The sequence below is a fragment of the Metopolophium dirhodum genome, chromosome 8, assembly GCF_019925205.1.
Source record: "Metopolophium dirhodum isolate CAU chromosome 8, ASM1992520v1, whole genome shotgun sequence".
Classification (NCBI taxonomy): Eukaryota; Metazoa; Arthropoda; class Insecta; order Hemiptera; family Aphididae; genus Metopolophium; species Metopolophium dirhodum.
The window spans coordinates 22,108,258-22,135,815 of record NC_083567.1 but is presented as its reverse complement, the minus strand read 5'-3'; the positions used below and the strand labels follow the sequence as shown (position 1 = coordinate 22,135,815).

The 27,558-nt window shown below is 28.3% G+C and overlaps 1 protein-coding gene across 2 annotated transcripts in view; it reads right to left on the bottom strand.

Annotated features, from left to right (window-relative positions):
* LOC132950045 (disintegrin and metalloproteinase domain-containing protein 10) overlaps positions 1-26,984 on the bottom strand; it is an 88,464-nt gene extending 61,480 nt beyond the window's left edge. The window contains exons 1-2 of one of the 2 annotated variants that reach the window (XM_061021240.1): positions 26,391-26,984; positions 4,843-5,005 (exon numbers count right to left, since the gene is read on the bottom strand). In XM_061021240.1, the coding sequence (XP_060877223.1) occupies positions 4,843-5,005; positions 26,391-26,502 (275 nt within the window). In that variant the 5' untranslated portion in view covers positions 26,503-26,984. The remainder of the gene's footprint in view (positions 1-4,842; positions 5,006-26,390) is intronic. The other variant, XM_061021239.1, reaches the window with a different exon arrangement.
* Between the last annotated feature and the right edge of the window lie 574 nt (positions 26,985-27,558).

Genomic DNA, 27,558 nt, shown 5'->3' with positions numbered 1-27,558 from the left:
GAGTCTACAATATCGCACATATTTTAAACGTGGCCACGTGGGTATAAGATTATAAGATTTTTTTAAGAAAAAAGAATATGGTACGAAAAATAAATGTATACTTACTATTTAATTTTCAATTTTATTATACTAATTGTGAAAAAAAAACATTAATTTAATAAAACTTTGATGTTAGTTATTGTAGTGTATTATTTATTCATATTTAAACTATAAAAATAAAACTGTAAAACAATTTTTAAAAAATTCCGGGTAGTTAAAAAACAAATTTTGTTGGTTTTATGTTACAAGCAAAGTTTTTAGTTTTTAACTTTGTTATACACCAAAACATTTATTATGACTATTCTCGGTAGTTAATATAATATGCACATTTACTAACTATGTAAAAATGAAGAAAAATTATTGTTTATGAAACATCCAGTTGTTTACATTTGTATAATATTGATTGAACAATCTATCACTATAAAAAAATTATTTCTAAATTTATTAAAACGTTTGAATAATTATGTGTTTTACGTATTTCTATTATACCTATACTCTATTATTACATATTTGAAATTTCGATAGAAAGTTTTAAAATATACTCAATAAAATTAAGTAGTTTATTTAACTCCAAAATATGATGTTAAATATATATTAGTTGAATCAACTGCTTAATCTATTTACTATTATAATATAATACCAATCTATTATCACAATCAAACGTTGACTGAAGTGCCTACATAAAGTTAAGAAACAATATGATTCATAACAACTCCAAAAATTAGTCAAATTATGAAGTTTTAGGTATCAATACAATACAATACCAGAAAGTTTTTTTTAAACACAAGCTCAATTAATTTAAAACTTATGTTATAGTTATTTTCACTACAAAATAATATTAAAATGAATGGCCTAATGACCAGAGTGCTATTTTTAGTAGATAAAACTTTGACAAATAATAAAACATATATATATTATATTTGGATCATATAGATAATAAAATAATGGATAAGACGTCAATGTTAATCACTTGAGAATTTAGTGATAAGCCTCTTAAGAATATGAGACCCATTATTGTCATAACCTTGAAAATCCCTTAATTGTCTGTCTCATTACAAAACAAAAACGGCCCATCTCTCTGCCTTAAAAATAAACCACGACCCCATACGTAGTTGGTATATGCTTGTCATATTCATTATTTTACTATCCACTACGATCACTAAATATTGTAACTAATTAATAGTTTTTACGCAATAATAATGTACATTTGTCAAGAATTACCGATATAAGTAATAATATTATAATTTACAATTGTGAATGTTAGGCATATAATTTTAGTTACAAATTTGACTTACTGTGATATTCCCACAAAATAAATACCACAACAACTCATATTCGTATTTCGTATATTTAACTACATTTTATTTGCTACCAAGTGAATAATTTTACTATTTTAAAAGACATAATATCTAGTATAATATTATTGAATAATATGACATTATTCTTTCATACAAACTATTTCGTATTATATTGTTTGAAACCATTTTTTAAATTATATATTACAAATTAAACTTTAATTATTTACATTTTGTTTTATATTCTGACCGTGCGAATGAAAGTATTGATTTTACAATGATATATGGTTTTTATTTTTAGTGTCTAAAGACACATTTTCTAGTAGAAAAAAATAAAATGATCTCATCATCAACGCCGATCGAGATATCTTAAAAAAATTAGATCTAGTTGATACTTTTGGGAGGTCAAAATTTAAAATTCCTTGTACCTATTTTTTTTTTTAATAATCGGCAAAAACTAAACCAAAAAAATAGGTTAAAATTGTAATGATTGTTATTTATTTATTCGTTTTACGGACAATTGTTTCAAATACTGTAATCATAATAACAATAGTTAGTATAAGTTATAATGAATTAGTTATAAGTAAATAGTTTAGCAATATACGAGAACATTAAAATAATTGTTTAGTAACCTTAATTACCAAAAAGTTAGACCATCCGAAGCTCTGAATCGTTTTCATCGTATGCAATGATTTATTATTGAATTCAAATTTAACCCGTCATCCATTACAATGCCTACTCAATTACGAGGTACACCCACCAACTCTTACTGTACAGTGGTTACCACCTTCCCCTCTTTTTACAACCATTTCCCAAGTGTAAAAAATAATTTATTTCTCATTCTAGATCGCAAACTTCTAATTGAGTAAGGTACCTATATATGTTATTGTTTGTTTTTTGTTATAAGTAAATACAACTTTTTCCGAGTCTTTTTTGAAACAAAACATCTATTTTTTATATTTTAGTAGCGTGTACACTGCACATATTACATGGTTTTAAAAAGTTTCTCAGTTTGTTTGTTCTGTAGACTTTTATAAGTAATTAAAAACAAATATAATATAGTTATAACAAAAAAAAATAATACTTTCGATAAGTTATTTAAGATATAATAAAAAGGATTAATACTACGTGTTTTTACTACGAATATCTGATTTAGAAATTAATAAAAATGAATAAGTGTACTTACTATTTATACAATTATACTCTCGGTAGAAGTAGGTAGGTGTATTTAACTATTCAAAATAATATGTATGATACTATGATAGTACTATTATTTCTATCGTACTTAAGAATATTTGAATTGATATTTTTTCTATTTTCTAATACTACTTGGCCCTCACTAGTCACCTTCATAGTTCATGTATTAATTTATAGTATAGTGATTAAATTATAAAAGTACTGATATAAATATATAATAAAATAAAACATGGGACATAGCTATATTTAATTATAACTACCTACTTTAAATAACTCGACTAAAAAATGTATCCAGTAATTACACTAAACTGTTGATAAATAAAGTCGATCTTTCTATATTAAATAATTTATTTTGCATCAAAGTTTAAAGAAGTATAGTTTCTATTCAGTTTAATTAGATAAAGAATATATATATAATATAAAAATAATAAGATTAATTGATAAAGTTCTTGAATAATTTATTTTAGTATACTTTCATGAATAAAAGTATAAAACTTAAATTGATTATACATATTTTATAAGTTATACCACGGCCTAATGTGAATCAAATAAAAAAAAAATTTAAGAACCTCTATAATTATAATCTACCTAGTTATTTTAGCCGATTAGTTTTAAAATATTACGGAAGTAAAAAATTGTTGTTTTATATAAATTTTACATTACATACGTGTATGTTACCTATATGCTAATATAGTGTAAAACGTGGTAAATTAAATATTCAACTTATTTTAAACACAAATAAAAAACACATATTGTAAAATAAACTTATGTAAAACTATAAAAAGCTTTACGAGTGCAAATTCATGTTCTCACAACAATTTCATAGTTTACATTTCAACAAATTAAAATTTTTTTGTTAACTCCCACACATAACGACTAAACATATTTATTGATTCCTAGTAAAATAGGTTAGTTTTTACAGAAAAATGTGTTTAATACATTTTACAGTATTGTGCAATACTAATGTGTATACTATATACTGTTTATAGTGTATAATTAGTCAAGTAATATTATATATAGGTTACCATAAAAATGTATATTATACTTATCCTTACTTAATACATCATGTAAATCCAAAATATTAAATTTAATTAGCGAAGTTAAACCATTCAGATTTCAGAGTTCTTAATAAAAACCAAGAAAAATTAAATTAATAATTTGAATAATTTTAGTTACCTATAAGTTGGTTCACTATTAGTCGCGTTATTCTCGGAAATAATCAATAACAGTACAACGCACATGTATTACAAATATGTTTCAGTCGTAACGACAAAACTACATCAACAAAATATAGTTAAATACACGTCTCTGGATGCATTACACCTTTAAAACGTTTACAATATAAATGAGCCACATCAATCCCAAAAGAAGTTTTCTAGTATAAAATCTAATTTCGTAATCGGGCCAACAGTACTCTAAGCTTCGGGAACCATATAGCAAGTGAATTAATTATTTCGATTCAGTGTAGGCTCTCAGCTATTCCATTTTTAATCTCATACCATACAGGGATAACAGGAATCTTACAAGGAAGACATTTTTGAGATAATTGGGTTTCGGTTTTTAGTTTAATTTACCGTGTACATTTTACATGGTGAAATTTCACAGACCTATTCCATTCAACGCTGCAGCATAAACACAGTAACCACACACATGAATAACGCTCTCGTGAGTCGACGATACACGCTCAGAAAACAACGTATTTTTATTACAAAAATTAAAATAGATGTATAAATATATAGTATTATGCGCAATTTTGTGTGTGTCCCTCGTGGAAAATATTGGTCTCGGTGTCTTAAATATCTTAATCCGTCGTAGACTCGAGTAGACTATACACGTGTACTTTTATATATTCAACATTTAATAACTTTGAAAAAACCTATACGATAAAACAACTGTAGGTGAGTACTTAAAAACATAGCCTTGCCATAATAATACGCATATAATCGACGCGTATCTTGAGCAGTACATATAGAATATGTATAATAATAACGACTCTCGTCTCCCCGGTGGGAACATTTACAAAAGAAAAAACCAAAAAAATGTGCATATAATATTTTATTGTTCGGTATGTAAGTATAGTTTTTATATACCTGCACCGCTTCTATGCTGCAACCCCCCGTCAGGCCGCGATCTGATCTTTACAGCAGCCAATAACAACTATCTACCTATCTATATATATAATAGGTAATAACGATAACAGCAATAATACTTTAACGGGCCCAAACTATCGAGCAGAAAATATATATTTGATATGGCGTTAATGTATTGTATTATTACAGTCAATATTCAATATTATGCAAACCACTCTAACCTGTGTGGCGTGGCGATGGTGAGCCGTAACGGCAATTGCAGTCGTTGATTACTAGCGGCGGTGGCGTCCCTGCGCATCCTCCGGTGCTGTTCCAACAAGCCGTCCCGGTCGTATTCCGCAGGCGTATAGTGCTTTATGAAATGGTTGAGCGTCGGCAATTTCCCTGAGAAAATAATACGAAAAGACGTTTAGGAACGTAATACAATAATATGAACACGATAATATTATTATAAGATAAAAACGTTGGTACATGATTTTTTACGATAATATTACAATATCAGCCTTCAGATGCATATAACGATTATAACAATAATCGCACACCGCGACAATAAAACATTACAATACTATTACAGCATTATAGGTACCTGCAAGGTATCATAACACTATAGGCGTGTATGCATAACGCCCTCGTGCTCACGGACACACTATATAGAGACATTGGAGATAACGTAATCTTCAGGGCAGTTATTATGTTATCACATTATCTACAAACAATCTATCATTTGATAAAATAACGTCCTAATTGTCTACACGACTTCTTTTGTCCATATTTAATACGTCAGTTTTTAAAAAAGTTCATCTTGTTTTTGAAGCATATATAATATAAATTCTTAAACAGGTATTTTGTTATATTTATGTTTATAATTTATATTATCTTATGTATAGTCAAACTATTTTAACAGTGACTTGTTTCTGCCGAAAAATTACCATTTGGACATTCAACGCGTGATTAATACTACATGCCTAATCATTGAAAAATGGAAAAATATGTATTGTTTAAAAATATTTTAAGATGTCTCATATTTTCCGATTAACGGTAAAAGATGTATTCTGCAGATTACATGTACTCTGTATGTATGCAATATTATTGTATACGGTACGGCCACAGTATACCGACCAGCATCAATACAGTAATAGCAGCACCAGTCGTGGCGATGAGAAGAATCGTATGCATATAATATATATATTACCACCCCTCGCAGCGAGCACACTATTATCGGGTGATTCACATTGTGGTGGTAGTGTATGGTTGGTTGGTAGGTGGGTGCGTGGGGGAAGGATAGTGGCCAGGCGGAAAAATAATGACCAAACACCAACACCCGCCGTGGCGTCCCGGATGCACGCCAAGGGGAGGGCAAGAAATAATACCTTCATAAATCTGACTGGTTGTATAATTGAAAACGACTCACACACCTATCTCGCTCACGCTAACCTTCTTCTTCGTTCACCCCCTCCCCCATTCGAACTATATCTCTCTCTCACACACCATAAATAAATATATACATATAATTTATAATATATACACTATATGCAAAACGCGAATATTGCCGAGGAATGTGTCCCGCGCGTTGGCTCCCCACTGCTGCTTGTTTTATAGCGGACACCTAAATCGATATTTTGATAGTCCCTATTCGCACGGCCTATATAATATGTATTTTATATACGTGTTTACGTATACACATCGCTGTGCACATATATTAAATGTATGTGCATTGATATGTGCACGTTATCGTATTATAGCTCAAACACAAATGCCCGGTTGTAAAAGTTGGCCGTTTCTATGTGTGTGTGAAAATGGAGTACGATTCATGCGCATATTATATTGACAATATTATAAAAACACGCAATTCAATCAAATTATTGATTCTAATGAACTATGAAGTGATGGGCAGTGTTCGGATTAGATAAGTAGTTTTTATCTAGATAAAGATAAAGATAATGTAACTCTAATGTATCTAGATAGAGATAAAAGATAACTTAACTCATATTTATCTAGATAAAGATAAAGATAAATACTTTTTTATCTAAATAAAAAAAGATGCAATTTTTTTTAAATGGGTTTTAAATTTAAGTATATTTTAGTTGGGCACTAGGAATTTAATTATAATAATGATGATATAAATAAAAATAATTACATTATTTATAAACCATAAACTTTGTTTGAGAATCTGTATAAATATTTAAATGCGTTTGTACAATTTCGCGATTTTTATCAATAAAAAATGTATCTAGATGAATTCATTTAGATGAGTAAAAAAATTATCTAAGATGAACGTTTAGATACCTTGTAACTATTTATCTAGATAAGATAAAAGATGAACAAATAATTATCTAGATATTCATCTAGATAAATTTATCTAGATAAGTCCGAACACTGGTGATGGGTAGCATAAAATCAAAAGACAATCGCCAATTCGAAATAATCACACAAGACATGGAGAAAATACGTATACTGATGAAATGCATACGAAACAGCGGCTTTTGAGCACAGATGATATCGCGTTAGAATCTTTAAAATCATAAATGAAACCGTACGTGTAGAAGTATTGACCCATAATAAATATATAGGTAGGTATTATATATTATATAGTTATTATTATATAGCTATATAGGTAGGTGTCTTCGATTTGCTGCGTAACGTTATAGGCGTTATAGCATCGATGTATATTAAAGAAATATTTATTGTGAGAATTAAACAACCGCAATCGAAATAATATTTAACTAACCAATAATATAAACCACCTACACCACAAAACGGTTAAAACGTATATTTTTATCATTCACAGATAGATTCTGAAATACAGTTAGAAATAAGAAAAACTTATATATAATATATTTAAACACACAAAATAAAATTAGCATGCAAATTACTTACATTATTTAAGTAATAAATTTCCTAGGCAATGCTTTATTTTGTTTGAATCATTGTCATTTTAGAGGTATGTATATAATATAATGTTTAATTTGTATTATTTAAACATATTATTCTAAATGACTGAATAAAAATAAAATACCAAATACAAATGATTAATCCATAATTGATAATAGTTTGTATATATGTATACAGGATGATTTACCAAGTATGCTCGCCCCTATTTTTTCATTTAATTATGAATTTATTCATACTCTGGTTTTTAGAATCTTTAAATATACTTAAAGACCATATTTTTAAATATTTGAAATTTTTTGTACAACTTAAGGGATGTCCTGAAAACTTATATTCTTCAGAAGAGGATACTTTTAGATTCTGAGCGAAGCGATGAATGTATTAATTTTACAATGATGTGTGTTTTTTTTTTTTTTTTATTTTTTTTTTTTTATTTATATTTTATTTTCTTATTTTTGTGTCTGTCATCACCTTTTAGGACAGTAAAAGTGCTTGGATTTTCTTCAACAGTAACTTTTCTGATAGGAAAATGAATCTAGTTGGTACTTTGGGGGTCAAAAGTAAAAATTTCCCAGTAGTTTTCAAAAGCAACATGAAAAACAAAAGAAAAATTAAGGAAAAACGGGAATTTTTACGTAAAATCTGTTTTTGAGAAAATCGATTTTGGTTTTTGGTGTAACTCTAAAACAAATGACCATAGAGACATGAAAATTTCACTGAATGTTTATATTAGCATTTTCTATATACCATAAAATTTATAAAATATTTTGACTCTTTTTAAACTGTTAACGGACATTGTCAGTTTTCAAATTTTTTAGTTTTTTTTTTCTATAAATATCAATAAAATTTTATTTGTTGGGTAAAAAAGCGTGAAAATTTAATAAAAGGCTCCTGATATATCGTTTTAATAGCAGTTAAAAAATATTAAAAATACATAGGCACAATTTTTTTTTATAAGCATTTAAAGTTCAAATTTTAACAACATTTATCAAATTTATAATTTATTAATTATTTTGTAGTTTAAAATGTATAAAATGTTTAACTTTTAGGGCTAAGGATTGAAAATTTAAAACAAGGCTCCACGTAAATAGGTTATATATAAATTACTTTATTCACAATAATATCATCAAATATACTTGGTAATATCATAGGCTGACTGACCGTTTTCGCTCAGAATCGTTTTTCTTATACAATGATATTATATCATTGAATTCAAATTTAACACCATCCATTACAGTGACCCACTTGTAACCTACTGTACAGCAGAGCGACATCCACTTATCCACCTTTTTTTATTGTAAATTATTTAGCAGATGATTTATTTGAAAATGTTGATGTACCTAATTCAAAACTTGAACGAGTTACTCAGTTATTAAAATGTTCATATTATTAAAAATAATAGTCCTTAACAATGGTTTTACAAAAATATAAAATGTATGTAACATTGGATCTAGTATTTATTATACTTGCACCATTTTTACAAATTATAAATGTTGATGGATTAATATTCTTCTTCTACTTCTAGGCTTTTACAGGCCTTAAAGGTCCATCGCAACATCAACATAATTCCTAAAATGTTCAAATCACAGTAACCCCCATATCTTCTAAACCCATTATCATGAACATAACACTATCCTTAATACAGAAAGTTAAATGACTCAAAAACTACTCATTTGAAATTTGATTTTAAACATTTTCAGAAAATTATCGGCTAAATAATTTACAGTAGGAAAGGTGAATTCTCATTTGAAAAGCAAAAGTTTATATCTTCACAGGGCACTCTTTAAGTAGTACAAACAATCTCAAGAATTTAAAAATATGGTATATAAGTATATTTAAAAATTCCAAAAATCAGATTTTGAATAAAGGCATAATTGAAGAAAGACGGGGTGAGCATGCTAAGTAAATCACCCTGCATGCATGTATATATAGCATGACTTAAATATACAAGATTAGATATATAGTATATACTCCTATAGAGTATGCATAGTAACTAGCACCAATATTATTTCCAATTTTTATTAATGACTTACATTTTCAAAACTGTTTACAGATGATTAGTTAACAATCAAACTGAAGCTGATTTGCTTCAATTTGATTTATAAATGATGTATTAACAATAATTTCACTCTCCTCTCAATATTAATAAATACCAGATAATGACATTTTCAAGAGCTCGAATTGTTTTGAACTTTTGAAATATAATTACAATCTTAATGGTGACATACTACATCGGACTTTAGGGCTAAAGACCTTGGTATATTTTTTGATCCTAAACTTAAATTCGACTGTCACATTACTAACATTGTTAGAAGATCAAACAAAATATTGGGTTTTATTCATAGTAGTTAAGCTAATTTTAATGGTCAACTTGCATAAACATCCATTAATTGTTGTTTGGTACATTCTATTTGTGAATATGTCTCAATAATATGGTATTCTAACTTATCGGGTCTTAAATGTACACTGGAAAAAATTCAGCAACAGTTTTTACGGTTCCTCTCATTTAAATGTTCCATACCCAGAGAATTGCATTCTTCGTACTAACCTCATAACACTAGAACAACGACGTTTGCGTTTAGGTATAATATTCTTTTCGTAAAAGCTCTTCGCTGGAAATATTGACTGTCTTAAATTTCTTAATCATGTTTCCTTCTTTCATACTCCTGTTCGTAATACTATAATAGATCTAACAGTACATTTTATCCTCGATTTTATCTTAACACAGAAGTAACTAATTATGTAGGTAACTAATTTTATACTTGTCAATTCATAGCTATTAATATCTAGTATTTACTATAAATTATTTGTAAAACATTGTATTTCTTGGTTTTTGTTCTTTTTTTCGCGAACGATTATAACCAAATTTATGTAATTGGGTCTGGTCCGTTTAATACTAAAATAAATAAACTATAGACTTTACATTAAATTATTCGTGAATAAAAAATATATTACATCTAATAACTCTTTAAATATGTAAACGTAATTTGTATATTTCAACAATAACTGTTTTGTTATTTAAAATTATAAATAGCTGTAACATCTTATTATCATAACATAATGACATTATATTACATCTTATGTCCACGATGGATATTATAAAGCTATTTTTTTTATCATATAAGCCATTAACTATCATAGTTTTTTTTAAATAATTATGCATGTAGGTACCTACCTACCTATGACAATAATTAAGAAAAACATCAAATATTTTTATTTTAGTCGGTAAGTATATAGAATTTATTTCAATACTAGGTATAGTGTTTATATAATTATTTTGACGTTTTAAAATATACAAGCCTACATCGAGTGTTAATTTATTGATGGTTACATTTAATCCTATCAAAAGTTATTCCAAACAATGGATCCATTATTTATCGTTGTTAACAGATTTGTTAATTTTAATTAATTAATCTGTTACACTATGTGTTTTATAAGTGCACTTATAAGTACTTTTCTTTAATTTGTACGTAATATGTTTAAGTTATATTTAAATAACAATGGTAACTATAAAGCAAATATTCTTGCTTTATTTTTTAATTTACTCAACTATTTTTATATTAATATTAAATAAGTCATCAAATAAAACGTTGACTTCAAATTAAATGTTTAGATCACATTAAAAAGTTTTCTACGTGAAACCTGCATCAATCTGATAGAATATCTTTCTCAACTGCCACCAAAACTTTATTTTAAATTGTCGTAAACTCGTAACAAATTGTTATTTTTACTATAATAGTTATTGCAGATTGCAGAAAGTTTTGAAACAAAAATATCAACCCTATTCGAAATGTTGATTTCCTCCTTGATTTCTTATAATAAGATTAAAAAACTGAGTGAGTATATATGATATATCTACATATATATTATATTATATACAATATATATTTCTATATTATACATTATTTATTTGGCATTTGTTAATAGTTTAACTACAAACCAAAATTTCTCATTTCACGTAAAAATTCAATCATCCATCATTTTATATGGTGGTTGTCTCAAGGGAAAACCAAACTGATAGTCATCCCCATTCAATCAATTTAAATTTTGACTATAGTCCTTAAACTCCGACAGAGAAATTTATGAAAATAAAAAGTAAAATTACGAATTACTTTAAAAACACTAAACAACTGTGGACATTTATGATTGGACTTTTCAATTAACGCCTAAAACGCTGAAGTATTTATAAAATCTTTTGTAATCACACACACACACATACCATACATACATACATCCAAATATAGTTAAGTAAAAATTATTTAATCGAATAAATTAGTATCAAACTTAAATTTTTTATTCGTGATTATTTCGCCGGCAGTATTCATTGGACACTCCAATTATATTTCTTATGAATAATCAATTACCATTTATCTACCCTGCAGAATGCAAACTATAGTCACTATACAATAAACTCGGTATAATAGTATACCTGTACAGAATATAATATGTATACATGTGGACCGCGTCGCCAACATTGCCATAGAACTCTCGGGGGATTTATTTTAATTAATACCGACGGCGGCCATTAGTTAAATTGAATTGCTGCATTCAGAATTCCACAGAGCCTTTACATGGTAAAATAACGAAAGCCCAGTTTTGAAATCACGAAGACCTTCCCCCCAACCCAATCACATTCCCACTATAATACCATTCACTGTCACTCGAACACTATCACACGACCCTCCACTCCGACTCATTTAACTTGCTGTCACACAATTATTGTCATACTGTTACACCATCCTATCGCGATTTTATATATATAAGCAAAATCGGTATAATAATGGACCACGCTAAAATATATACGCCAAGGCAACGGTTTGAAATCTTGGGTTTAGCTGGCGACCAAGTGCCTCTCCGACAAGGGACCCTCCTTTTTGAGCGTACAAACGGAATGTCAAGAGGGACGCCTAATTTTTACCCTGAAAAACTCTCACGGACTTTTCATTTATTGATCCATAAAGTATCAGTAAAAACACCAGAAACCAAAACAGTACGCAGTACTCTTCTTTTCATTTCGAACGTCTATCCATGTAAATTACACCACTTTATATTCAATAAAATATGTTTTATTTTATTATACACATACACACAATATTGTGAATAGTATATAACAATTGGTTGATAAAAAACATAAATGAATTTATTCTTATATTTAGTTATATTTTTAATGTATACGTTTCAACGTTTGTAATATAAACCTAATAGAAAATATGTTTGAATTTTATCAAAAGATATTTACGTTTCAGAAGTTGTTCTAGTTAAACTGAATATTTAAACGAGCGCGTTTCCTATAGATAATAAATTCTTTCATGTATACAGTTGTTTATGTATTATGTATGTAATAAATAATACGACCGTCGTTTATTCGTGAATTTCCATTGAACTGTTTTCAAACTTGAAGCATTCAAAGTTATAATTTTTTTACATACATAATAAATAACATTTTACCATGTTAACCTCATTTTAAAAATAATAAGCTTTTATATTCTAAACCAGAATGTTTCTATGACTCTCAAATCATAAGATGTACCCGATGACAAATTATTTCTAATGATTAAAGAGAACTACATTTTAACGAATATTTTACGCACACCAGTAATTAATAATGCAATAATTTATACAAATATATATCTATATATTCTCCTAAAAATATTTATACAGCGCATAAAAAAATTGAAATATAATATATAATAAATTACGAGAATGATTATAATTAGTAATTAGTGGTAACTTATAAGTAAATTGGTTGATTATGGAAAAAGATCACACCGGCTTGCGGGTACCCACGATGGGCCACGGACCGGTTGGGAAACCAAACTAAAACTAATATATTATAGTTTCAATTATTTTCATCTCTTTTTCTTAAACTTATTAAAAATGTATAAATTACATAAAATAAAAAATTGAAATGTAAAAAAAATAAAATAAATCTAAATGAGGTATACTTATATCAGTATATTATGTAATGAAACTTATGATATATTATTAATAGTATATAATTATAGTATTATAGTATTATTTTATTATGTAATAAAAAGTATTAACATTTTCGTGTTAACTTTAATACTACGTACAACAATTACATCCCTTATATGTATTTCAACTAAAAACATCTACATATAGAAAAAAAAAACTAAAATTAAATCCTCAACTATAAAAAGTTTTAAGTATCATATTATCCTCGAGGAGTTAGTGATTTGTATTCAATGAAATTAATTATAAAACACTATTATACTTTAAATTGCTCATTCATTCATATTCTAAACAGTAAAACATTCCATCAGTTAAATTCATAATACACCCTTTAACACAACATAAATTCACTTGAGTTCTTAGTCGTTAGTTTTGCTTCTCGGCTATTCATCCACCCACAATTCGTAAAAAAAATATAATGGATACTCCAAGAACCCAGAGTATGAATGTATCGCTTAACTTTAACATAAATACATTTATTATTACTACTAAATTGTATAACTCTATATTTAGTTTTACCTCTCGGTATTCACAGGTTAATTTATCAAGCCATCAGTATATTTCATTACCTACTTTTTTAGTTTGTATATTACATTATGTGAGTATAACAAAACAGATATATTTATAAAATGCAGTAAATACTTTATTGTTTCATTAATAAAAAAAAAAAAATTTTAAAAATTAATAAATAAAAACATCTTATTTTAATTTGACCTACCTATTAATATAAGCAAATACATCGCAATGAAATCAATACATTACAATATAACGATATCTTATTTAAGTATAAAACTTCGAAAATTCCATTCACATTGTTCTTATTTTAACAAAACAAAACGTCTAATTCTGGGTAAAGCAAGAGGATTAGTATGATTGTGACTCACAGCGAGTTACCCTAGGTGTCTCCATGCTGCAAAATTCCATTATACAGAACAACTGAATAATTCAAAGTGACATTACTGATGGCAAGACAGGGATTGTTAGACCTATAAAGTGAATTCAGCTGAATGTTGAATTGACATTTATTTCTTGAAATTTCTCACATAAAATGGTCTAAGTTTACTGCTCAAGAAATAATGTAAAGTATGTGTGCTACACAAAAAGCTGTCACCATAGATTAAATTCATAAAAATGTATCTATTTTGAATATAATATCAACTTATACAGCCAATAACCTATAATAGTTCAATATTGTACTAATTGAATTACAAATTAAAATTAAGCAGCCATATAAAAAAAACTTATAAGCAAACTATATTTTTAAGGAACTTAATAGCTATTATAGCTTGACAAAATCCAAAATATTAAAAAAATTATATCATACGAAGTATTGAAGTCTATAAAATACTAATATAAATATATTTGATGAACATGTCTAGTCTCCATGATTATTTCTTTCATAATCACAATAAAAAAACGAAATTATTTTTAAAACTTGCATTACCTATATTATTATCAAAATGTAAGTGATTTGGACTGTAGTATTTATACTCCAAATACATTTAGAAAACATATTGGTGTTTTATAATCTAACAATAGGTACATATTACATAAATATTATTAGAGTACCTATACTAAATTAGGTTATATTTTAGTTAATAAAAAATCAATTGTATAGATCCCAACATTAAATAATATTAAGTCTTAACTTAAATTTAAAAATGTATTTTAACCATTGAATGATACAGGTAAGGTAAGAGGTACAAATTTAGAATTTAACTTCAGTTTAAAAATATTAATACATATTAGATAAAAAAATTATTTAAATTACTCTATTACTTATTAATTTCAATAAATAATTAACCAATAATATTATTTTGCATAACCATAAAAATAAAATGTTATTATTATTTATTTTTATAATCACGCGAATGCAACTTGCACAATTACACAAGTATAACACGACATAACATGTAACAAATCAGTTGTGTATTAGTCACAGGTATGACTATATAACATGAATACACAATGGACAAACAAAAAGTGACAAAAATAACGATATAATAAATGTGACAAGTTTAAAAACTATATTAAATCATCAATTCAGATTCATTGAGATTATAACAATGAATGAAATTTAAAAAACCACTATTATAAATGTAAAATGTTATAGGTACATTTGCATTGGCCATTGACATTATTTTTCTATTTGATCTTCATCACTATAGCTTTTAATACATTGCCATTGTGTAGCATTATGCTAAAATTGTATACGTAGGTACCTACTACAATACAAATGTGTTGTATATAAAAGATAATAAAATATATAGGTTGGCCTTAAAGTCATCATTGATCAATGTATACTCTAACATAGTATATATTTCTATTATATCCATAGGTATTTTAAAAGATGTCATGAGTGATAAATACAAATAAAAATAAAATAATATATACATTTGTTGGTTATACATTGTATATATTAAAATTACAAAAACTATTATGAATTATGAGAGTTAGGTATCTTCTATGATTGTAAACTTAATCTACAAAGTCCGAGATTTTAGTACACAATACTACAATGCCTATTACCTATGCCATATGTTTAACAAATAAGTAATCACAATACCACCTAGTACCCTACGTATAATATATTTTTCCGTTAGTTAATAATTTTCTAGGACATTTTTCATACTTTTTTTAAAAATATATGGGGGTTATAATATGGGATTTGTAAAAAAACATTTTTAAAAATAACCATAATATTATATGAGATTGTGAATAATATAAAAGTGGATAACAACAATATTAATATGAATCACAGAAAAAAAAAGCGACCCAGCTCAAAAACTTTTTAAATTGTTATTACTTTTGCTTTTATAAATTTTAAAATTATATTTTAATATTATCTTTCTAGCTATTAACAAATAATTGTTATTTAACTACTAAGACATTGTTAAGGTGTATTGCGATTTGGAAAATACTTAACGTTATTTATACATATAAAACAAAGTACATACATGTGACTATAAATAATAATACCTGTCTAGCCTATTATACAAATATTATATGACTATTATGACTCAGTAAAAATGCCTAACATTTCACTTAGGTTCTTCGATGTCGTAGATACTTTAACACCAATATGATTATATATTAAAATTATTAATACATTTTACAAAAATACTTAAAAAAATAAACCAACAATTTGAACTTGCAACATACAAGTATAAGAATAATTTTAAAATAAGTAATCAAGTCATTTAAATTTAAATTAGGTATGTCATATGATGGTACAATTAGATGTTCGATATTCGTTATCGAATAATAATTAGTGCTGCACAAGTATTTAAGTGGATGCCACCCGTATGTGTGGTAACCGTCTTACAAAGTTATAAGTTAAAACTAATCAAATTATCGTTTAGTAGAACCAATCTTGTGTAGTTGGTTTTAATTAATGTTTTAATATTAAAGTGCATTGACTTAAAATCAAACGACGTATTTGTACATTAATAGTTATACGATTTTTAATTTTTTCTAAGATATTTGAGCATTTATAAATTGATGTAAACGTATACAGATAATGTTCTTAACTTTAATTTTTAAGATTGATATGGGTTCACTCTAGTTTAAAATTTAAAACCAACAACACAAGAACGAAAATTTGCTATGGTGTACGTTAGACGGAGACAAATAGCATACGACACATAGTGTTAAAATTATTAATTATTTAAAAATTAAATATGTTATTGAATATAATATATTATTTATTTATAGGTCATTTTATTCTAATACTCATTCTAATATTTGTATATTAAATACATGATGATTATTAATTCACCTTATATTATTAATAACCTATTGTACATTTGAATACCTATTAAATAATATCTATTATAGATATTATCTACCATTGCTTGGACCCAAGGTATCCAGATTAAGTATCATAGGAACATCCAATTTTTAGAATTTATTTGGAATTTATTTACAATTAAATAAAATCAAAGATTTTATACTAATAGAATTCCGTAATTTTAATAGACCAAATACAAACTGTTTGACTATTAAATAAAACTGTCAGTGTTAGCATTGAATAATTAAAAAGTACCTAATATTTTCAAGGTTATATTATTTGTTATTAAAAATAAATTAAATAGACAAACCCTATGGAAAAAAAATATATTCAAATAGTCTCGTTGGCGTATGAGTGTGGTTTTTTCTAGTGTTTAGCATTTAGCATGGAAGGGGCAGTCAACTCAGAGTACGTACAAACACACACACATACACTTACACAAACACTCACACGCAACAAGTCATCCAACGCACCAGACAAGAGAGGTGACTAACCTCGTGGGGGCCCTCCTCGCTCTTCTATCGTTGTCGTCGTTGGTGGCGGCATCGGCACAGGCATCTGCCACCACATGTTGTAGGTAAGTACCTACTCTCGCAACGGTTACACAATTTGTTCATTTTACTTTTGTGTTCATATGGAAACCTTAACTAGTATTATTTATATTTGACCCTGGTATTGAATGACGAGCGTTTAGTATTAATTGTAACTAGATATTTTCTCAATTTTGGAAAACAATAAAAACATGAAAGGAAAATTCAAATTTGTCAAAAAAAACTTGTAAAATAAAATACTCGACTTTATATAATTTATTGTCAAAATGTATAAAATTCAATTTATTTTAACCTTAATTAGTTAAAGAATACAACACCTGGTTAATGGTTGCAATTGGCAGGGTTGAAATCTTCTCTTCTAATCACAAATGTGCCGATATTTGGCTAGTCTGCTACTCTGCTGACCCGATGGCTTATGGCCAAAAACTGACGGTCATTTGGACACTTTAATCTCACTACTGCAGGATTTGGACTCTATCCTTTATTATTAAAACAAAACGTGGAACGAACTTATATAATATCTTTATACTGGCCTATTGTGGCGCGGAAGTTGGCTTCAGTCACAAACGTGTTCTGAAGTGAAGCATCAACCGGTGTCACTAGTTCCCGGATGGGTGACTACCCGGGTTTTAGTGACAAATCCTAACCATATATACACGTGTTCTAACCAACCGTACTCTCCCCAACAGTTAAAAACCTACTAAATAACCTTCAAGCTAATAACCATAGATGTTGAACCCTTAACTCAATAAAAAAAAATATATCTTTATAGGGTTGATTGAATAATAAAGTGAAGGCTGGCCAAAATATTGACCCTTTTCTAAACTATGTATTATGACACTATACTGGAAAGAGATAGGGTTACTACTTACTTGACAGTTACAATAGACAATAGTATACATAATAAATTATTATTCTACATCTAGAGTCATCTAGGTCACTAAGTAAGGGCGTTTTCAACATTCCGGTATAAGTTGTAGATATATATTTTTCAACTCATAAAGTTTTATTATGTAGGTATCAATAATAAATAAAAAATACGTATGTTTAAACTGATTAAAAAAATGTAATATATAATTAATTAAAATAACTCACATGGAGTTAAATATGAAATAAATTATTAAAAAAATGATAAATTTTAAGAAGTCAATAAATGTGTTAATTTTTGAAAGAACTTAAGATTATAAATAATAGCATCTTAAAGAAAATTAAACTAACAATAATTATTAAGTAAGTCAATTCATTGTACAATTAAATGGTATAATTAAAACTCAACATTTTCTCTTTTCAACTTCAATGAATTCAACGAGATTTCAATGATTTATACAAAATATTAATTTTAAGCACTTACATAATATAGGTCATGCCTTTCTATTGCAAATTAAAAATTATTCATTTACAATTTTACGGATTTCTTACTAAATAAATTAATTTGTAAATAAACCTCCGATCAATAAACAATCATAAAACTAACTATATTAAATAATTACACAAAACAAACTACTCATATTATATAAAATTAAAATATTATTTCATATTTGTAACTTGCATTATAAGATCAATAAATGATTTTATTGCATGTAAAAAGGAAAAAGTAGACGATAAACTATACGTCAATCTTGACGAAATAAGAATTAAGAATTGGAGCATGTCTAAGCGAACACTCACTTTCGACTAACAAGAAAAAAACATTTAGTAAAATATAAATTTAAAGAGAGGAAGATTCAAATATTTTTTTATATAATAAATCTTCTATAGAAGTCAAAAAGTGACATATGAAATAACAAAGAAAAATTAATAAAAAAAAAAAATGTTAAAAATGTAAAAGTAAATATTTAGAAGTTTTACCGTAGGTAATAATTATAAATTACAGCATACACTAATTTATTTTAAAGTTTCCATAGAATTAAAAAAATTCAAAAATAAATCATTTTACGCGTAGTATTATTTAAAGTGCTTGTTGTATTCGAACAATATTTGTTTATTAATGTTAAATTGTTTAATAGGGCTAAATAAAAATTATATTTATATACAGCAGATATTTAATTAAAATTTGCAAATATATAGTATGTTTTTATAAATTCCTACCGGCTACCACTATAAATTAAATCGCATAATTATTAAAAATTACGGGGGTATTTTTAAATAAAAATATCATTACTATAGCACTTAAATTTTGTAAATCTTGTAGCAAAAGATTATAATAACGTCGTTTTACGTTATTATACAACAGACCACAGATGAATTGACTAAAAAATAAATAGTAACATATCCAAAAGCTAAAAGGGAAATTCTTAATTGCTAGCGATGACAACCAAGAAAAATATTGTTATTAATAGCTTATGTATCGTACAAATATGTAAATTAAGTACATAACAAACAAATTTAAGTCTTCAAAACATTAAAAATTGAATTATTTTTTTTTTAAATCTTATCAGTGTTCAACATTTAAGGATGATAAATTACGATGATGATTTTTTATTTTATTCAATTTTGTGATAAATTTAATTTGTTTTATTTTATTTATGTTTCATAATTTAAAAATTGTCATCTAAAAAATATAAGGATGACGTTTTTAGTTTTTAGGACATTTATACGTTTAGAGCCAATGTTTTAATATATTACCCGTTGTTTGGAAGAAGGACGTTGTTAATCTAGGTGTACAGACACAACAACCATATAAAGGCAGATTACACTACACTCGGTTGAACTCGAACGCTTTAATAAAACGTGAGGGAAAAAACCATGTTATATCACAAGAACCATTTCCAGCGGATTTAATCCCCGCGCACACGTGGTATGTGTGTATAGTGGGTTTACTCTTTTGGAAGTCCACCGATAATTTTTCACACAGGAATTAATTGTTCAACTTTCATAAAAGGCACGCTAGATGGTAACCGTCCAATATAATGCTGTGGTATATCTATGTAAGCGTTTTAAGTTAAACATATTTACAATTATATCCACCGATAATACATTTTAACGAAAACATTATCCATTATGTGTTTGATTTATTATGCTAAGGTTATCGTTGGTGTTGATCGTTATAAAATGTATAATAGGTACTTTTGTAAAACAACTGATATTTTGCAGGATGTACATCAATATTTAGTGTGCATAAAAATACGATACAATCAACTACAGTCTACGAACAATAATCAGAAACTACATGGCAAAATGCCAGAACAAACATTGATGTCGTCTATGGACTATGAATCAGTTTAACAACGAAAAGATCACTGGGTAAAATCCTAAGCACTATATAATATATACTTGATAATGTATTCTCAATATGTTATTACAACGTCTCAATAGATTTAAAAATCATTTATAATGTAATCGAAACTTTTTATAATTGTACAATTATATTTAAAGAATGGATATTTGTATTTTGAAATATTACCAATGTAGGGAAAAAAACCTATACATTTAAAGAATGATCCTCCAAACGTTTTAAATTGTTATAAAACATAATTTGATTACAGAAATCTACTAAAACAACATTATATATTGTATAGGTACACTAAGAAGTTATTAGTAAAAATAATAATATTTTATTCATTATTGCAGTAAATAAAAAATAAAACTTTTTATTTTTACTATAATAAGATAGTAAAAATATAGTAATTAATATTTCAGTAGGTACCATAGCCAAATTAAAATCATATTATATTATATTGTAATAAAAAATATTTATATATAAAAAAAAATTAGTTAAAAAGTTTTCAATCACTCGTTTAAAGTTATAATTAGTTTAAAATATATACCGTTAAAAATAACAAGTAATTTAATAGTTTATCCAGAACAGTATCAATAGTTTAAATACTTTTTCAATGAACTAAAACTGCCTACCTATCTAACTTTTAAAGTATTATTTTTAACCGATCTTTGAGTTGATATTTTCAGTATACTAATTCACTTTAAACGTCTTATAACATGTATATACAATATACATATATTGCATTGAGAACAAGTCATTTTTTTGATGAAGAAATCTAATGTCAGATTTAATGACATTTTTTGAGAAGCAATATATTATGATCTATAAATGTAAGTTTAGTATAGCGTGGACTTTAAGAACGAATCGTGTTCTTTATGAAGTGCAAAGTTGAAATCGAAATTCCAAAATAAAATACCAAGTTTAAATCAACACTATAATATTCTGTTTTTAAATTGCTAGGTTAAAAAAATAAAATAAAATAAACACCCAAATACCCAATTGTAAAAGAATGACAATTTTGGAAACATATATAATGTATATTGACTTTCAGAATGTTTCCATGTTCTAGACTTATTTCCACACTAAAAGAGGGAGTCTGATTGATACAAACGACGAAGAGGAAGTCGACGACGATACAGCGACTTATAGTGTTGCTGCCACATTATAAATCTATACGGCTTAGCATCATTTTCTTTATTGATCTATTGAAATATAACTATTTATCTCGCTCTGAAGGCCAGGCGAAAATGGTCCATTCGCTGTTCCGGTCGAACGCGTGTTATTTCTCATTTTACCAACAGACATATTTGTTACCTACTGCGGCACAATCGCTTTATTCCGAAAAATTACTATATACACCACCACGTTCACTGCAATCTTACACAAACTACACAACTCACCAATGGTGAGTTATTACTATTTTCTCATATATTTTCTTTTTATCTTATACGAAAGCGAAACACTATACGACCACACATATCACTAGTATTATTATTATTGTTTCCAATAAGCAATAAGGCTGTAATTTCGAACGGATTTAGAAACAACCACACAATTTATAACGTTATATACACTATACCTACATACAGTTTATAAGAAAAAACTAACAATCTTTTTTTTTATCAATATTATTGAATATATAAACGTAAAATGTACTATTGTACTACGCATCATAACACGTCTATGATTAGAAAACCATTTTTTTATTTTTCAGTAAACATTGCACAGTCAAATAATTTCAGAAATAGTAAGAACGCAGTAAGTTAATAGCCTTGTAAGTATATAGGTACCTAATTATTAATTTTTTTTAAATATAAATATAAATATATTTTTTTTAAATGAACAATTGCATAGTACCTATACTCGCATTTCCAAAAACTAAATAAGTACATACCTCACGACTATAACTATGATGAAAAAAACTAATTAGTATTCGGCTTTTGCAATTTGAACAAAATTGTTTACGATGTTAACCATTAGCACAAAGTTTATGAGAAAGGTCATTTTTTTAATTTCTGTATACTTCCTACCGTCGAAAGTGAATTCTACAAGCTAAAATATAAACTTTATGTACCGACCTATAGCTTTGAATAATCATTTTAGACTAGTTATTCCACCAATTTCATTGTTTGACTTGATAATATGTATTTAGAGCGGTTGGTTTTACACTCACATTTTCAAAATCAGCATACTACAAAACGTATGACTGAGAATAATGGGTTAATTATCAACTATTATTTTAAAACATCTAGTTTATTCAACTATTTTATCTAAAGAAAATAAGGTATATATAGCCATATAGGTAGATATAATAAATTGATGTTCATACTTTGAATATAATTTGTTTTTTATTTAATCGTCCATCGTTTTTATGGCTTACCTAACTTCACGAGCTGTTACCGTTGGTATCGACATTTTATTTTATAGTTTATAAAAATGTTTATCAAATAAATTATGAAAGTTTAATAATATATTGTCTAGAAAAATTGAGGAAACCAATTTGTTTTATTTTATTTATGAAGATATACACTGTACAACCTAATAACAGACGACAGCACTAAAATAATTAAAACTCGTATAATTTAATTAAAATACACTACAGTATGAAAATTAAGGTGTGTAACATTACAAGATATAAAAACAGGGTGCTAAGAACTCTGACTAGGTTCGCTCACCTTAGTAAAAACTAACCTTGAATTATAGTTTGAAATCTGATCGCAATGATTGCATTAGAAAAATAATTAAGCTATATTGTTTACAGCTGGTTCATTTTATCAAATTAAAAAATGTTCACAAAAACAAATTATAAGACCTTTTTAAGTGTATTAAAAACTATATGTATTCATAACCCAATAAAATGTATGGTTCACACTATTAATGTACTTAAAACTACAAATTCTTAAGAGAAATTTTAAAATATAGGTATCTGTAAAAATATAGATATTTCATTCTGAAACACAGTATAATGAATCTGTTAAATTTTGTTATTTTAAAATATGTTTTAATACCTAATCTGAAATTATTATATATTCATACCTATTATTTTAACTAATCATATTTTAAAAATTTAAAGCCCATGTAACACGTTTTATTAAAAAAAAAATAAAATCATTATTTATACACATCACCGCCATTCGTAAAATTAAAAATGTCATCGTTATTCAAACCTTAAAATGTTCATAAAAACTAACGCATGGATTTCTTGTATAGTAAAAAATAATGATGTAGATACATTTTACTGTCAGTTTCCTATCAAATGTTGTGATATCACATGGATATATTATAGGTCACAGTAAGTGTTTTGTAGGATTATAGTAATATTCTCTTGAAAATAACTAGCTATAAATGTTAATGATTTTACCGTAAATATACAAAGTTTTCACAGTTTTTCACCAAAATTATGAACAACCAAAGTTCAATTTTTAATCTAAATAAGAACAAAGTAATATATTTCTGTTATTTGCACTTTACTATGGAATAAGTTAAATAAATGGAACTTGGTTTTATAGCGAAGCACATTATACAATTCATAGAACTACACGAATGTTGTCAACCAGGATATATTTTATGAAATCGTACAAAATATAGATTACTTTACTTTTGTCGATTACAAATATAACCTTCTTTCTTACTTCTCCGAAAGCTTTTGTTGATATATTGTTTCCAAATTTTAGTTAGTTTTCCAACGAAATATATTTTATAAGTATAGCTTAGCTACTTAAGATATTTTCAACATATACCATTGATAACCGGATAAAAATCGGATTATCGATTACTATATATACCTAACTACCTAATTGTATACGTACTCTTATATTCAATCAATTATTATATACCTATTTATTTATTATAAATTACAATGGACTTTCCACAGTATATTATAGTACAACTTATACTACATATTGCCAACATAATATAGGTACTCTATAAATACAAATATTTCTAAAAATAAAATAACAAAATTACATATCAATATCTTGAACTTATATTTTGTATTTCTTCTAAGATAACGTCAAAAGCTTTTTTAAGAGAAAAGAGGACTTTTTAAAAAAATATAAATATACAACAGATCAATCACAAACTTAAACTTAAAAAAATTACTAAAATGTTATGACACTAATCACTAATGCAGAAATGCCGCGTGTTGCATAAAAAAAATTTGAATGGATCACTAAAATTGAATCAAAATTCTAAAATTGACCAATCATGAGCTACTAAATTTTGTTTAAGGGACCATTAGCTTACTATTGACTCATTAATGTTCAGCGATTGTTTGTGCAACCCGGCATAAGGGTAATAGGTGGTCAATATAATATGTATAACATTATATCCCTATTATAATATCATAGGATCTAAGAAACACACATCGTGCTGTCGAAATACGCGAAAAACCAATACTTTTCCATCAGGCAATAATTATGAATACGCGTAATATCATTACAGTAGGTTGTAAGTATTAGGTACACCTACGACCTACCCATGCCATTGCAAGTAGAATGTGGTAGTACTATACCTACAACCTCTAATACATACAAATATCAAGCACTGCATATTGTGATACTGTACAAAGACTGAACGGCGAACGCCAATAATATAAGCCCGACGGTTTCCGCAGACGACATTCTTCGGTCGAATCGTTTGTATAAACAAACGCGGCTTAGCGTAGGCGGTCCCGACTGCAAGAACACAAGAGAAAGCTACGATGGCCGTCCATCCCACGGGCAATTAGATACGTTTATGTATCGTATTGTATATTGTGTGTATTATATACTATTACAATAATATTATGTATGTATTATTGAGACGAGGTCGTCCGATGATAATGGAATTATATATTGACACAGGACACAAGTATATACCTAGCATATTAGCATGTATAATAAAATACTCGTAACATATTTAATACCCGAGTACACATTATAATATATTATATATATTATATAGAAGATAAAGGTAGGTGGTAACTGGTAAGGCGGTAACAATCTGTAGTACAGATTATATAATGTGTCAATATTCTATGTAGTAATATAATATGGTTAACTGCATATACAGAGTATCTAAGTAAAGGGGCATATTCACTGTGTCGCGTGTCTTTTTTGTGTGGAACCAGTACAAAGGTAACATTTTACCCACAAGTTGAATATATTATATATTCGACTCTAACCATTTGGGGAGGAGGGTCCAAACTAAACTATATAATCTTTTGATCTGGTTTTTTGATTGATGTTTATAAACACTGATCTCCGAACGCGCGCGCTTTTGACGAGACAAACTTTTACTTATTGTAATTCTAGTTACTCCTACATTACATGGCTAAGAACAATAATATAATATTAGGTGGTGTACCTGGTTGTTGGACGGGGGTAGAACTTATCCGTCCAAACTTTCCGACGACCACCGTCAGGAAGACGGCCACGGTCGCAGTGGCGAGCGCCGTCGGCGAAGCCGCGGGCCACATGTCGTCGCGCGGCTTAAGCGCCCCGTGCTCGACGGCGGCGTTTCACGTGCCCTTCATCGTCGTCACACTGCGGCGGGTCGGCCGATTTTTTTTCGCGGACGCATGTTTTCGCAATGCACCGCACCGCCGAGGGCCAACGAACGTTTCATGCCGTCGACCACCGCCGCGGCGACGAAACTTGCCAGGCCATTCGCGTGAGGATAAGTGTTCCTATTATTGTAAACCGAAAGTAATACGACGGTAAACGCACGCGCGACCGACAAAACAAGGCAACGACAGATATGGTGACGGATGATGTACGGGTTTATAGGACACCAGAAAGGCGGGATGTTGTCGCAGGATATTGTCTTCGATATTATATTATAATTTATTATCGCCGGATTGCACTGCGACTGCGGACGAAACGCGGAACGCGCACGCGACACGTCGTGCGACACGGAAAGTGAACGACTGACTGGCGAGCGGTGACTACTGACTATAGTGACTGGCGGTCGGTGAACGGACGGCGGCGGCGGCGGCGACGATGACGACAAAGAACGGCGTCGGTGGTGGCGGTAGTGGTGGCGGGGTGGTGATGGTAGTGGTAGAACGGCGGCAGCGATGGTGGAGGTGGCGGCCGTCGCTCTCGCAACAGCTGAGGGAACCGCAGTTTGGTCGGTTCCCGGGCATCAGAGCGCAGCACACGCAACACGTGCACCGTATGAATTTCCCCGCCGACCGCGTCCGCGTTTTTTCTCCTCAAGCGAGCCCCCCCCCGCCCACTCCAATTGCACCCCTACCAAAGGACGAGTGCCGGTTAGATACGTTCGTCCCGATGTCCCGTTTTGTTCGTTACGCCGAAACAACGATAATTCCCCTGGCCCGCAACCATCCTCACGGGGTGACCCTCATCGCGATCCGACCTAATGCCCATCCATATACCGTTGGGGTGACCCAGCGAGGTCATAGGGTCCCTGCAGCGGTGCTCAAGTATCGAAATATATTATAATATATTTAAGGCAAAGCGTAAAGGTATTGAATGCACCACCACCTCCACCACTTATTACCACGGTGTCT